Consider the following 16,462-nt stretch of genomic DNA (forward strand, 5'->3'; position numbering starts at 1 on the left):
GTGCAAATGGAAGTTAAATCAATTAAAATTGTAAAAAATAAAAATAAATAGATCAAATATTCTTGTGTAATATTAAAATGCAAAATCTTCTACAGTCAACTGTTCTTTATTATTGTCTGTTTTATTCAACATCGACTTTCATGAGACCATGGAAATGTTAACACGAAATTAAATTACATTGTTGTTACAGATCATGAAGACTAAAACTAGATAATTCATGCAATATGTATCTTTACGCAGTCCAGGACCATATTATGAATTACTCGATGCAGTTTTGTAGATATTGAGCAAACTGTTTTATACAACTGAATTCTAGAATTCTTTGAAACTACAAGGATTGCTAACATATAATTTACTTAATACTGAATAACCAATAGTACTACTGCGAAATACTGACCCACCAAAATTATGCACGAATAAGAATTGGTGTAAAAAAACTCATACGAAATGTAATAGAATTGGTAATATTAACTGCAAAAATAAAAGGAGATGTTTTTATTCCACGTATTGCTAGGATACTCATTCAATTTTAAGTAACTGCAATTTCAATGCCACTAGCATGTGTAATGGCCATATTAAAATGATGCTCAAGTACAGTCGCTCAAAGTTGCAGACATTAACTTAAAAACTGCGTGTTTTTCACATCCTCAACTATATTTTATACAAAGAAGTGGGAAAAAAAAAAAGATTTTACACATATCAATAAGGAATTCAATGATACTTTTGTCATGTTGCTAATGTAATATGTGAATGTACATAAGCACACTGAAAATAACATTGTATTAATTCTCAAAATATTGTTGTTCACGTCCCAAAAATGTGTTGCTGTGAAATTATATCTGTATAATCACATTGCAAATTTAGTATGTTAAGCATTGTGGAAATAAAAATCTCTTAATTTCTAAAATACCGGTAGGCCTTATACGTTTCTCAGAATATTAGTCTTTATGTTACAAAATGACTTATTGCTAGTTTATATTGTATCTGTATTCTGTGTATAAAATTAGAATTAATACAGTATGTTTTGAATTTATAAGATAAAGTTTCAAGTTATATTAAAAAAAACTGGGTATAATATAAGTGAATGTACAATGGTCCGGTCAAGAGGTAAAAAAAATCTTCCAATATAAATTAAATTATATATGTATATATGATTCGATGCTGAAACTGATCAGAAAGAGGAGAAGGAATTATATTTTCGTTGGGTTTTACTTTGTTTATAGTTTGATTTTTCTATTACTTTATTTGTATTTCTGGCGGTGTGGAAGAGAAGGCCTAATGACCTTAACTACACCAGAATAAATAAATAAATAAATAAAAGAAATGAATAAATAAAAACAAATAAATTTAAAACAACAGTTTAACGTCAGGCACATAATGAAATGTTTTCTTTTCGGTGGCTGATTTACAACTGTTTTAAATTGAGTTAACCCTGGCAGGCATTTGGCTAAGGAGTTCATTAATTCATGTAAGTAATGTTAAGTAAAGATTCATCTTTATGGGCGAGGAAAGCTTAGTAAAGACAATTCGTTTTGGTTGTGTACAGTTAGGTTTCCGAGATTTCCGAAAATTTAATGACCAGTTTAATTAAAAATAGAAGCAGAAAGGAAAACCTGAGAAACGCCGGGTGCTTTCAGCTAGTACAATACATAGTAGACAAATTAATTCAATTTACAAACATATTTTCATTAAGCTATACAAAATTCTACAATTCATATCAAGTAGATTAATTCAATTTACCCGAGGAGCCACCAGCGTGACTCGGTCAGTTAAGGCGCTTGCCTGCTGATCTGAAGTTGCGCTCGGGCGCAGGTTCGATCCCTGTTTGGGCTGATTACGTGGTTGGATTTTTTCCGAGGTTTCCCCAACCGTAAGGTGAATGCCAGGTAACCTATGGCGAATCCTCGGCCTCATCTTGCCAAATACCATTTCGCTATAACCGATCTCATCGACGCTAAATAACCTCGTAGTTGATACAGTGTCGTTAAATAACCAAGTACAAAAAAAAAAGACCTGAGGGAATTAGAGAGAATGAAAGCAGCGTTTCTAGAAAGAGTTGTGAGTATATCCAAGTATACACTATCACGCTTGGCATATGAATTGGCAAGAGAATGTAAATATACATAAACAATTCCAATAACATTCCATTTATTCACATGAAGTAAGGTAAGGATCGTACAGGCAGTGCATGAGATGTTCGCGCATGCGCACTTAATCATCTTGCAGCCTCCATGATCCCGGCTCGAGCCTCTCGTAGTGGCTATACAGAGTGATTCAGACCACCCGTAACAGTAATTTATTTCGGAAACTAGTGCATTAAAATTTTCGAGACAAAAATATTTATCACTAAAGCACATATTAACTTTCACTTGAGCTTGATTTCATCAATCAGCCTTAAGAGGAAGTAGGGTCAGTGGCGTATTACTTTAAAATTTCAAATGAGAGTCGTGGTCAAAGATGGTAGGTACCATTTGATAGAGCTCTTCAAAACAAACAACTTTCATAGGAAACGTTTTTATTAATGCCTACTCTTTCAATGAGAAAACGTACGAAAAGACAATGGGTGATTCAGACCACCCGTAAGTAATTTATTTCGGAAACTAGTGCATTAAAATTTTCGAGACAAAAATATTTGCAACTAAAGCACATGTGAACTTACACTTGACCTTGATTTCAACAATCAGCCTTAACAGAAAATAGGGTCAGTGGCGTATTACTTTAAAATTTCAAATGGGAGTCGGGGTCAATTATGGTATCTTTTGATAGAGCTCTTCAAAACAAACAACTTTCATAAGAAACGTTTTTATCAATTCCTATTCTTTCAATGAGAAAACGTACGAAAGGATAATGTCATTAATACTGAGAAATGTAGCCTACGAGAAGAAAATGTAAACTAGATAAGTACATTTAGGCCGTGTCTCAAAGCTCAAGTCCATACTACACACTAGTGACTAGCAACTAGATGACTTGTGAACTACACACTAGGGAGCTTTGGACATGTATGCTTGAAACATGGCCTTCTTCATAGATTATTTTTCTAAAAACCATGACATTACGGTGCAGCACTAAATTAAGAAGGCAGTGTCCTAATGCAGTTTCATTACGAGTTATATGGAAAAGATAAGGGCTTAATATATTACAGTAATGATTAAAACATTCTACAGAAGGTACTAACAATATCAGTGTTCAAAGTTAACGTGTTATTCTAAATTATATTTACATTATTTTACTTCCAAAGCATTTTCAGATTTCATAACCCCATTTGCTGATGAGGTATCCATGTTTGTTTAGTGAACAAGTCAACAATCAAGCAAGCATTTTCGTTGACTAGCTACTACGGACTTGATTGCTATGGACTATGTAGCTTTGGATCATGACTTCAGACGTCACATCCGGCTATTTAGTCAACAATCTAGTTCACTTCAGCTGAAAATGTAGCTTTGAGACACGGCCTAAATGTTGAGATAGGGTAGTACACACGCACAATTACCTGACTGAATGTAGACGTAATGGCTGGCAGGACTGTCGAGGGGTGAATACAAGTAAACTACCCCTTCCCCTTTGCTCGCTCAAGTGTTTCTTTTAGTCACCGCAATACAGTATCTACGGCCAGGTCTACATGTACACTGCACTTAGCCAGGAGGTAATAAGCTCAGGTGGCCTTGCCCAACAATGTACAATAAGACGGAAATGTTTTGTTTTTCTCTGTATCTACATATGTACATTTTTCTAGTTTTGCAATTACTTTTGTGACTAATAAAATAATTACCTAAAAGTTAAGAGTGATTACAAATACCTCCTACGTACTACAAACAGATTCGGTCCTGTGGCATGGCCAGCACGATCTCCTGACTTGAATATTTGGATTTATATCTTTGGGGACGGTTAAAAAACATCGTCTATCAAGATTGTTCCACAACAAGAGATGACATGAAACAGCGAATCGGAGAGATCTTCCAGTCACTTGACCACGCCGAAGTGTTGGGAGATGCTGACAGTGTTAGAAGAAGAGTACGGGTGTGTGCTGCTCAGAACGGCAGACAGTTTTAACATTTATAAAAAATCAATGGTATTGTCCAGTCTTTCAGTAACATGTCAACATTAATAATTGCCTTGTTTAGATTTTCGTATTGTAACATTTCTCAATATTGATGACATTGTCTTTTCGTACGTTTTCTCATTGAAAGAGTAGGCATTAATAAAAACGTTTCCTATGAAAGCTGTTTGTTTTGAAGAGCTCTATCAAATGGTACCATCTTTGACCACGACTCCCATTTGAAATTTTAAAGTAATACGCCACTGACCTACTTCCTGTTAAGCTGATTGATGAAATCAAGCTCAAGTGAAAGTTCATATGTGCTTTAATATAAATATTTGTGTCTCGAAAATTTTAATGCACTAGTTTCCGAAATAAATGATTGTTACGGGTGGTCTGAATCACCCTATATATATATCATATACCTTGTAATAACTATCCATAGACCCGTGCGTTTTTTAAAGCGCTTTCATGCCTTTGTTGCAGCAAAATGAGGTTCGAAAAAAAAACTCAATTAGGTCACTGACTAGCAAAATGGTGGACAATTAATATTGGCTTCTATTACTGCAGTAATAAATTTAATTTTAAAAGAAACGAACATGTTAAATAGTTTGGACGTCCATGATAATGACATGAAATTACTATTACTAGACGATTTTAACCAGGCGCGGATACAAGGGGGGGTCTGGGGGGCTATAGACCCCCCTATCATTTCAAAGACTTTTTTTTTATTTAAAATGTACAAAGCATTATTTTTTCATTCATATAACTGATATGATTCTTCACTCACTAAACTTCATATTATTTTGCTATTTTACTTCGGCATACAAACTCTCTTTACAGTTCGCAGTGAATAGATCAGGTAAGTGGTCGCATTCCTTAGGGGTCGTTACCATGGGGTTTAACAATAGCTCGGACTTCGGAAAGGAAATCTAACGGTAACCACCCCTACCACACTGTAGCTAGGCTGCTACCAATATCTTTGTTATCGTACTTTACAATAGCCACTACATTCGACTTCTGAATTGAGACGAGAAGTGATCAGTCCACACAGGTGAATTATTTAGTGTAACAGTTATGAGAAATTATAAAATGTCGGAACGTAAGTTTCAAACAAATATCTTACAATTCGTCAAGAAGCCGTGTGGTGAAGTGAAAGAAAAGTGCAGTACGGATGACAATGATACAACTGATGAAGAAAAGTGTATGCCTGTTAATACCGTAACAGGGAATCGGTTATGTGCGGTGAAAGTGATGACGCTAGTTCGACGACTCATAATGTATTAGATATTGGTTGCTTAGTGGAAAAAGAAATATGCAGTGACGAGATAAAATACAAAGCTCTAACAAATCCATGGGTTCCAGACGAAAAATATCCATTTCCGAGGACACTAGAATCGGGACAGTCTAGACAATTTCAGCATGCGTGGCTTAAAAGATTTCCATGGCTGTCTTACAGTAAGAAGGATGAAGGTGCGTTCTGTCACGTGTGCGTTTTATTCGGACCTAAAGAGGGAGGGCGAAGCAAAGTTACGTTACATAATTTAGTTACGAAACCTCTAAGAAAATTCAAAAAGACCTCTGAAATGTTCAGGAGACATTCAGAGAACAGTTATAACAAAACTGCTCTCTTAAAATGTGACAACTTTAAACGAGTGTTTGAAGGTAAGGTAGAGAACTTTCTGGTTCAATTGAATAATGAAGTGTTACAAACAGTGCGCGAAAACAGGATGGAACTTGTCCCAATAGTAAAAACAATTATTTTGTGCGGCCGACAAAATATTCCATTAAAAGGACACAGGGATGATGGTGCGATTGCCTTCGAAAGCGAAAATCAAAACGAAGGTAATTCCAAGGAGCTTCTTAAATATCGCGTTGATGCCGGTGATCGGATTCTGCATATTCATCTTAAAAATGCCCCCAAAATCTCTTCTCTAACAAGTAAAACAATGCAAAACGATCTCATAAACTGTTGTGGCACCATTATTGAAAAGAAAATTGTTGAAGAGTTTAACCATAGTAAAACATCTCAGACGACTTCAGCTTCGTTAAACTGTAAGTAACATTTAATCGACTTTCCATTCCAGTCGCCATTTCCTTTAGAATTAGAACTAACTGAAGACTTAGAACCTAAGAGTGACAATATTGTTGTGGTTTATTTATTTGTTTTTAATTCCATTGTTCTGTGTTATGATTATACTACTGTATTCATATGTTAATTGAGGGGTTGGTGCAAGAAAGGCACCTCTCTCAAATGCAAGTTTTGAGAAAATTGATGTTGGAAATTCAAATCGTAATAATGTTATCTATGCACGCCTTTACATTTTGGGTACCGGTACTCCTGACCTCTATGATTACAGTATTGAACTACAACTTTGTGATCATATGCATAACAGATCAGAGAACACAATAAAGTGTTTTGCTCAAGAAGGGCACATCCTCTAAAATGCCCTTCTTGCACCCAGCCCCTCAATTATTATTAGCCCCCCCCTATTATTAAATTCTAGATCCGCGCCTGATTTTAACAATAATGAACGTTGCAAAAGACCAAAACACGGATTCGGTCATGATGGATCGTGCAGCAAACTCGTAAAGCCGTTGTTGGATTTGCTGCACGCTTGCTGCAGTGTTTCTCCATGGATAAATATATTCGCTTTAAAAAAGAACGCACGGGCCCTTGGTACCCAGTGTTGCCAACGGGACGGAAATTCCGTGAAAATTGACGAAATTTCAACGTAGCGGACGAGAAAAAAATTGTAATCGTAATATTGTAAAATTTTGACTTGTTCCACATCTTAAAGCTTCATTGCTCATGTAAGATCTATGGAATAACATAAATGAATAAATGAATGGCTATGATGGGTGACAGATTTTCTGGCGGAAATTACGATTTACATCGTCTTTTGACATCTCTAGCGTCTGTCATTTTTAATTGTTTAATTTTTGGGAGATTTTACTTTTTATTTGAACAGCCCTGCCTGTTCCGTATTACAGTATGTTTAAGAATTCCCTGTTTCAGATTTACTCGTAATCAAGTCAGATGTTGACGAATGATTATTTTAATCACAATTGATAAGTAAGTTGTGTTAAAATTTTCTTATATATAGGCCTATATTGGGTCTTATTATTTTTTTTTTAATTTTGACGGAGATACCAGCGAATAGGGATTATAAAGAATGGACACTTCGCGTCGGTACCTTTGATGTAGCCGGACTGATTTCAATGACCTTCAAGCCATTTAAAGCGTGAGATTCTGCTTTCTCCCTAGAGTTGGTGCTGACATCACACCAGCTAGCAGTCGACACAGCGGAAATATAACACATATAATTAATACATTTAGGTACACTATGTACTCAAATAAAATAAACTGGATCCATAAAATAATAAATCCGTCATTAACTGTAATGTCTAGACTCTAGAGTTCCTTTATAATGAGAGCTGAGATGTTGACTCCAACAACAATTAAAATATGTAATGATGTGATAGCGATGAAAATGGAAAAACAAAACTCTTACGAGAAGTAAAACCATGTACCTATATTATATTATATACAAATATTAAACGAATTCGATACTTAATTTTATAATATATTATATTATTTTATAATATAATTTATTATATCTGAAATATAAACAATTATAATTACAACTAGTTTGTCACTGAGAAATAAGGAAAAGCCGTTAACTCGAATTTATTTGAAGCAAAGCGTTACTGGGTTATGCAATAAGGTAGGCGATGTTTGGATCCTGTGTCTGCCGGTCTTAACTCTGTTCTCAATTATTATCTTAGCGTATCCTCGATTACACTAACCTCTAGCGCTTGAAAGTGGAACTATACGCTGGCGCACAAAGAAACAAAACACAGGAAATTTCGCTCAGTGTCCATTCTTTATAATCCCTATTCGCTGGAGATACCATGGCAACACTGTTGGAACCATACAAGCCAATATGGCGTGATATGTTTTGACGTAAGTAAGAAGCATTAAAGTTAAATAGTGGTGGATGAACCAAGTGCTTATCAAATAGTAATATGTTACTGTGTGGTGTGGCGTGTCTGTGCAGGATATTCTTGGTCCGTAGAATGACGCAGGTGAGTGTCACTGTAACATCAGATCTATATGTTATGTTTCAACTGTTCGTAATGCAGGGAATCCGCCGTAAAAATATTCATATGCAGTCGTGGTTCCAACAGGACGGTGTAACCGCTCGCACAGTCAGAACTTCCATGACAGCATCCTGTTTCCCACTTTGGTGTTTCCAACTGGCCAGCCCGTTCGCCTGATTTATCGGCTTGTGATTATTGGTCAATCTGTATTTTCCTATTGCCACTTCCAACGAACTCCTAACGAATATTCACACGTTTATCACTGGGATTGTGGCGCTGGAAATCAATTTTGGGGAAAATTTTAGAACACGGATTGCACCCACCAAATTATGTCTTAAAATACTAAAAAGAGCAGATTTGTATGTTACAACAGGTGTGCTAAACGTGAAGAATGTTACAATAGGTGTGTAGTACGTTAGGTTAGGTGTGTAAGATTATATGAATGGTTACCACAGTTGGCGACACTGCATTCATTCTCCCACTCCACCTCAAATTACGTCACAACGACGAAATATGGCCGCCTTCTTCATTCAAGTACGACGATTTTCCTATATAAGTAAGGAACCTATTTAGGTTGGGTTGGGTGGAACCACAGCTCTCCCACTGATCACATCGAGTTTCTACTACTCCACACTACAAAACTAAGGTATTTTCAGTGTTTGTTTTTAATTCCGTATACTGGCAATACCAAATTCAAGATTCACCATTATTTTCTGTGGTGATTTCTGAAATCCAAAGTGTACGCTAACAGGCCAACAACTATTCAGGACTTGAAAAACAACATTCACGCCGAAATCGAGGCCATAACAGGCGTCACTCTTCGTAAGGTTATGGCGAGCCTGCGTGTTCGTGCAGAAGATTGCATCGCCAACAATGGTGGGCACCTGAAGGACATAATTTACAAAAAGTGACATGTGCGATCAATTGTATGAAGTGTTCTTTGGAACAATGCACACTAATAATGTGTAGTTGTATTTCTTCATGGGTGAATTTTTATTAATGTATTGCAAGCATAGGAAATTAAAAACTAACACAGAAAATACCTTAGTTTTGTAGTATGGAGTAGTAGAAACTCGATGTGATCACTGGGAGAGCCATGATCCCACCCAACCCGCCCTAAATAGGTTCCTTATATAGTAAAATCGTCGTACTTGAAGGAAGAAGGCGGCCATATTCCGTCGTTGTGACGTTATTTAAGGTGGAGTGGGAGAATGATTGCAGTGTCGCCAACTGTGGTAACCATTCATATTATCTTACACACCTAACAAAACCTAATCTAACCGAACCTAACCTAAAGTGCTACACTCCTATTGTAACATTCCTAATGTTTAGCACACCTGTTGTAACATTCCTCACAGTTTCATTTCGTTTGCCGATATTGGGATTCCTGCTATGCGTCTGCTGGAACTCAAGAGTCATGTAGTGGAAGTGAAGTGAAACTGCTATTCTGTTAATTACGTTTCCGAAGTTTTTTCTGTGTTATCTGCAAGAATTATTGTGTCATTGTAGTGATAATTGCATTTATATTGTACAATAAAAATTGAAATGTGTCATGGCTGAGTTAAAAGTGTTCTAAATTGATTTCTAGTGCCACAATCCCAGTGATAAACGTGTGAATATTCGTTAGGAGTCCGTTGGAAGTGGCAGTAGAGTAATAAAAATTGACCACTGCTTAGTGTTGTACTGTTGTTGTCCTACCGAATGATGGCGGCAAGTGTTACGTGTGCACAGGCTGCGGACCCAACAGTTACGGGGACGACTGCGGGGGGATGTGCTCCTGGTCGCAGAGGGGCTGCAGGGATCTGGTCATGTGCCGCCCCCTTCTGGGCTGCTCTTGTGCTCCAGGCTTCACAGGCTTCCTCTGCAATGTCCGTGAGTGTTCGTCACACTGATGATTATTACATAATAGTGGAAACAATGACTGGCATAAATTTACGTCTTTTCCTCAACATTGTTCTTCAATCAGTTCATTTCCTTCGTTTTCCATTTTTTTCTTGTACATCTCCTAGTCCCCTTCGCTATCTTCTAACTTCTTAGCTTTATTCTTCCTCTTTTACTCGTAATTGCCACCATTTTTCTCTTCCGTTTCTCTTCTTCATTTCTTGTCCTTGATTTTCCTTTTCACCTTTTGCCTTCTATTCTTCACTTACTTACTGGTTTTTAAGGAACCCGGAGGTTCATTGCCACCCTCACATAAGCCCGCTATTGGTCCCAATTCTGAGCAAGATTAATCCATTCTCTATCATCATATCCCACCTCCCTCAAATCCATTTTAATATTATCTTCCCATCTACGTCTCAGCCTCCCTAAAGGTCTTTTTCCCTCCGGCCTCTCAACTAATACTCTATATGCATTTCTGAATTCGCCCATACGTGCTACATGCCCTGCCCATCTCAAACGTCTGGATTTAATGTTCCTAATTATGTCAGGTGAAGAATACAATGCGTGCAGTTCTGTGTTGTGTAACTTTCTCCATTCTCCTGTAACTTCATCCCACTTAGCCCCAAATATTTTCCTAAGCACCTTATTCTCAAACACCCTTAACCTATGTTCCTCTCTCAAAGTGAGAGTCCAAATTTCACAACCATACAGAACAACCAGTAATATAGGCTAACTGTTTTATAAATTCCAACTTTCAGATTTTTTGACAGCAGACTAGATGACAAAAGCTTCTCAACCGAATAATAACAGGCATTTCCCATATTTATTCTGTGTTTAATTTCCTCCCGAGTATCATTTATATTTGTTACTGTTGCTCCAAGATATTTGAACTTCTCCACCTCTTCAAAAGATAAATTTCCAATTTTTATATTTCCATTTCATACAATATTCTGGTCACAAGACATAATCATATACTTTGTCTTTTCGGGATTTACTTCCAAACCTATCTCTTTACTTGCTTCCAGTAAAATTCCCGTGTTTTCCCTAATCGTTTGTGGATTTTCTCCTAACATATTCACTTCATCTGCATTCTATTCCTCTTCTTTAATTTCTTCTCATTTTACTCTTATTCTTCTTGCTTCCTCTTCTTTCTATTCTTGTTTCCTCGTTTGTCTTCTCTTTCTTTTGTCCTTCTGTTTTACTTTTTCTTTCTTTAGCCTACATTCTTGTATTGCTGGCTTCCCCATTTGCTTACATTTATCATATTTTCATTCTCTGCCTTTCTGTTCTCTCCCTTTTACTTCTAATTATAATTTTTCGGGAAATTTTTCCGTCACTTTTATTGATTTGTATGGTGTGCAGTCAACTGTTTCTTTGCGCAGCGTGCAGCAGCGGCAACTACGGGCCGGACTGTGGCTACAACTGCGGTGCTTGCCACTGCACAGTGTGCGACCTCTACACCGGGACCTGCCTGCACTGCTGCGACGCTGTGCCAGCAAAATGAGTTTTGTTCAACACGTCAGAATCTGAAGAAACACATCGAATGGGTGGAGGATGAAGTTGAATGACTAGTCCACCGCTGTGGAGTAACGGTTAGCATGTCTGACTGTGAAACGAGTGGGCCTGGGTTCAAATCCTGGTTGGGACAAGTTATCTGGTTGAGGTTTTCCCGGGGTTTTCCTCAACTTGTTAAGAGCAAATGCTGGGTAACTTTGTGATTATATGAGTGAACTGACTATGAAATTAGTTAATTATTTAATGAATGAGTGAAGTGGAAGGTTGAATAAATGAAGAGATAACTTAATATGCCAGTATATGAGTGAAGTGACTATGAAATTAGTTAATTATTTAATGAATGAATGAGTGAAACAAATGAATGAATAGTTGAATACAAATGTGAAGTAAATACTTTCTGGCTTTTAAGGAACCGGAGGTTCATTGCCGCCTTCACATAAGCCCGCCATCGGTCCCTATCCTGAGCAAGATTAATCCAGTCTCTGTCATCATATCCCACCTCCCTCTAATCCATTTTAATATTATCTTCCCATCTACATCTCGGCCTCCCTAAAGGTCTTTTTCCCTCAGGCCTCCCAACTAACACTCTATATGCATTTCTGGATTCGCCCATACATGCTACATGCCCTGCCCATCTCAAACGTCTGGATTTAATGTTCCTAATTATGTCAGGTGAAGAATACAATGCGTGCAGTTCTGTGTTGTGTAACTTTCTTCGTTCTCCTGCAACTTCATCCCTCTTAGCCCCAAATATTTTCCTAAGCACCTTATTCTCAAACACCCTTAACTTCTGTACCCCTCTCAAAGTGAGAGTCCAAGTTTCACAACCATAAAGAACAATCAATAATATAACTGTTTTATAAATTCTAACTTTCAGATTTTTTGACAGCAGACTGGATGATAAAAGCTTCTCAACCGAATAATAACAGGCATTTCCCATATTTATGCTGTGTTTAATTTCCTCCGGAGTATCATTTATATTTGTTACTGTTGCTCCAAGATATTTGAACTTCTCCACCTCATCAAAAGATAAATTTCCAATTTTTATAATTCCATTTCGTACAATATTCTCGTCACGAGACATAATCATATACTTTGTCTTTTCGGGATTTATTTCCAAACCTATCTCTTTACTTGCATCAAGTAAAATTCCCGTGTTTTCCCTAATCGTTTGTGGATTTTCTCCTAACATATTCACGTCATCCGCATAGACAAGCAGCTGATGTAACCCGTTCAATTCCAAACCCTCTCTGTTATCCTGGACTTTTCTAATGGCATATTCTAGAGCAGAATTAAAAAGTAAAGGTGATAGTACATCTCCTTGCTTTAGCCCACAGTGAATTGGAAACGCATCTGACAGAAACTGACCTATACGGACTCTGCTGTACGTTTCACTAAGACACATTTTAATTAATCGAACTAGTTTCTTGGGAACACCAAATTCAATAACAATATCATATAAAACTTCTCTCTTAGCAGATGTGAAGTAAATGCATTCTTTAATTACCGAATAAACGAGTGAAGCTAATAGATGAATGGACGGATGAAAGAGTAAATACATTAGTAAAATTGAGACGATGAATAAGTGAATGTACTGTGGATGAAAGGATGAATGTGTGTGTGAATAAGAGAGGGGGTGTGGAAAGTTAGGATGGAAGAGTAAATTAGTGAATGAATGTGGACGTAGAATGTAAATATGCTAGCGAAATTTATGTTAGAATATTTTGCCAGTGTTTGTAGCACCTTGCCAGTGTAGTGTTATCTATCCCTCCTCTCTCACAGCATACAAGCACGTGTCCACCGCACCCTCTGTTGCTGAGGTGGGCTACTCGGAGCTGACGGTGGTGGCAGACGTGGGCACCACCAACCTCAAGGGCCTCGGAGTCCCGCTCTTCTACAAAGTGCAGTACAAGGTACTCGCATTTCACCACTTGGCTCATCACGTAGAGTGTGTAATACTTCTGCAATAAGCTTGCAATGGAAACCTTTCAGGAACACATTTCATATCCTACGAAGTGACACAAGCAATCACTATATTAAGGGAAGGTTTGTCATATTATCCCCAGTCATATAGTTATAGATTCTTGTCCACACCTGTGGAGTAACGGTCAGCGTGTCTGGCCGCGAAACCAGGTGGCCCGGGTTCGAATCCCGGTCGGGGCAAGTTACCTGGTTGAGGTTTTTTCTGGGGTTTTGCCTCAATCCAATATGAGCAAATGCTGGGTAACTATTGGTGCTGGACCCCAGACTCATTTCACCGGCATTATCACCTTCATATCATTCAGACGCTAAATAACCTAGATGCTGATACAACGTCGTAAAATAACCCAATAAAATGAAAAATATAGATTCTTTTCTTTTCCTTAGGGTGGAATTCATAGTCGTCACTTATAAAATGAGGAAACACTTAAGTAATGAGCATTTCCTGAGCACTTATTTCAGATCGTATTGCAGAGACGCTACTCATTCATATGCCCTGAGCATTCCCTTGACATTGAAAGAAATATGGCAACATGGCTAGACGTGAGCGCTTTCCAACATTCAATTGTTTTCCAGCACCTTCAAATTGTTAAATCGGCATTATTGTCGTACACAAATACAGAAGTAAATATTATAGAGCTAAAAATTATACAAGATGTCCAGAAAGCATTTTACAGAAAAGAAAGAAGTGAGCTAAGATAACTAGTTATGAAATATGGAGATATCGTCGAAAGTAAAAAAAAAATTGATAATTGTTCTCTCCAAAAGAAGAAACTGACATGGAACAAAATTGGAGTTGAGTTTAATGCAAACTCCGGAAATATTCCTGTAAGTAAATCGTTTTAATTTAGTTTTCAGTTATTTTTATGCTAAACAAAGTGGAAATGATATAATTACGCAAATTTTAACAGCTTATTCCTTGGGTAGAATACAAACAAAAATGCAAATAAGACTTTGTTGGGACGTGAATACTTTTCGAAAAAAAAAAAAAATGCCACTCAAATCTACCTGAAATGCTGCTGTATCATAAAATCTCAGAGCAACCAGTACTTTCAGCAGTGGCGAAATCGGTAAGCCTCATGGTTGTATTGTGAATTGAAATGAGATACACCAGAATATCCACAACACTGTTCTTGTCGAAACGGTATCTCCTCTTAAATTGTTGATCATTATACATCTCTAAAACGTTTTCCATATCTCTGATATATATATTTTGCTTGCCGAAACTCATTTTAATTTTAATTACAGAACTCAATACATAAAATAAAATAAAATCATAATCATAAAATCATAATATTGTATACCGAATCAGCTGATTACAATGCATATGAGGAAACACTTGAGTAAGCTGACAAGCTACCTTATTTGAATAAGTGTTCACTTCATGGGATTATGAATTGGAAATTATTATAAGCAGCTGCTTAAGTGTTTCCTTACGATAAGTGTTGACTATGAATTCGGCCCTTAGTCTCAAATATTGCAAGTTGTAATTCTCTACGTGCTGGCAATGTCACAGTGACTTGTGTAGTTCTTGTAAATAAACCGCCAAGTGGGTTGTAAGTGGTTTGCAGTACAGTTCACAGTTTGTGGCATTTGGACAGGAGGTGGACGACTGCGACACGTGGACAGACACAGAGAAGCACATAATGTTGCCACCCTTGAGTTCGTCCATTCCCGTGAGGGCCAAGCTGACGGGTCTGAAGCCCGGCACAAACTACCGGATAAGAATTGTCATCATTGACCAAGACGGAAGCAGCTTCCAGGGCTTCCAAGTGCCCTCTGTCACCTCCCAGACAATGTGCGAAGGTTTGTAATGCAGTGTTTCATTATGAGCAAATTTATAATGCTTCACAGTAGCAAAGAGTTTCGTATACTGGTACTAGCTCATTTCTCTTCAATTGTTGAAGATTCTAGATTGAAACAAAAAGCGACATGGGGATTAAAAGAATTCCATTGTACTCGAAAGAAAGTGTGAAGATAGAATATTGTACTTTCTTTAACACTATATTTTGATATTAATGTATACAGGATGTTTAAAAAATGGTCCAACAAATTAATTGTGGTAGCAGCTACAGAGTAAAGAAATATGCTAGCGAAAATCCCAAAATCCTATTTTAAATATTTTTCAAGTTATCATTCTGTGAATTTGTTAAAACTCAGTTCCAATAATAACAGACAATTTCTGATGGCTTAAGGGCAGTGGGCTAAGAACGCATACAAATATTATGGCAAAACATGCACTGGCACTTTTGACAATATCTACCACAATATTTTTATGATAGCCATATATAAATTTTACCATTGAATCTCGAAAGAAAGCTGAATTGAATGACATACAGTTCACATAATTTAGAATAGTCACTTGTCCTAAACAATTTGTTTAATTATTGCAACATATGGAAAATATGCTGAAATGTAATATCACGCAGGTGACAAACTAATGATGCCGTTAGTCCTAAATTTTTACCAGATCTTACATATACATTACAACTATATGAAATTCACTTTTTACTTAATTTCAGAAACATATGTGAGTTTTGTGATATTTTAAAACACTAGAGTTTGGTAAATATACCCGAACCCACACTTTCTGAACTCGAAATTGCGATAGAAAATCTGAAAAATTATAAGTCTCCAGGTGTCGACCAAATTCCAGCAGAATTAATACAAGAGGGTGGAAGTGCATTATCTAACGAAATTCATAAGCTTGTACTTGCTATTTGGGAAAAGGAAATTGTACCAGAACAATGGAAGGAGTCCATAATCGTACCTATCTTTAAGAAAGGGGACAAGACTAACTGTAGTAACTTTCGAGGAATATCACCTTTGTTGATGTCATACAAAATTTTGTCCAATATTCTTTTGAGAAGATTAACTCCATATGTAGATGAAATTATTGGGGATCATCAATGTGGTTTTAGGCGTAATAGATCGACTATTGACCAG

General features: G+C 36.9%; 1 protein-coding gene across 3 annotated transcripts; it reads left to right on the forward strand.

Annotated features, from left to right (window-relative positions):
• Nucleotides 1–7,983: 7,983 nt before the first annotated feature.
• Nucleotides 7,984–15,360, forward strand: LOC138704438 (uncharacterized). 3 transcript variants are annotated; one of them, XM_069832309.1, is made up of 5 exons: nucleotides 7,987–8,125; nucleotides 8,228–9,375; nucleotides 9,872–10,012; nucleotides 13,319–13,449; nucleotides 15,118–15,360. In XM_069832309.1, exons 3-5 carry the CDS (start codon nucleotides 9,910–9,912, stop codon nucleotides 15,328–15,330), a joined length of 447 nt encoding a protein of 148 aa, XP_069688410.1. In that variant the 5' UTR covers nucleotides 7,987–8,125; nucleotides 8,228–9,375; nucleotides 9,872–9,909; the 3' UTR covers nucleotides 15,331–15,360. The 3 variants fall into 3 exon arrangements, with proteins under 3 accessions (XP_069688409.1, XP_069688410.1, XP_069688408.1); XM_069832307.1 differs by having other exon boundaries at nucleotides 7,988–8,125; nucleotides 9,729–10,012; nucleotides 15,118–15,345; XM_069832308.1 differs by lacking the exon at nucleotides 8,228–9,375 and having other exon boundaries at nucleotides 7,984–8,125; nucleotides 15,118–15,358.
• Nucleotides 15,361–16,462: the final 1,102 nt, after the last annotated feature.

The sequence above is a fragment of the Periplaneta americana genome, chromosome 8 (genome assembly GCF_040183065.1).
Source record: "Periplaneta americana isolate PAMFEO1 chromosome 8, P.americana_PAMFEO1_priV1, whole genome shotgun sequence".
NCBI lineage: Eukaryota > Metazoa > Arthropoda > Insecta > Blattodea > Blattidae > Periplaneta > Periplaneta americana.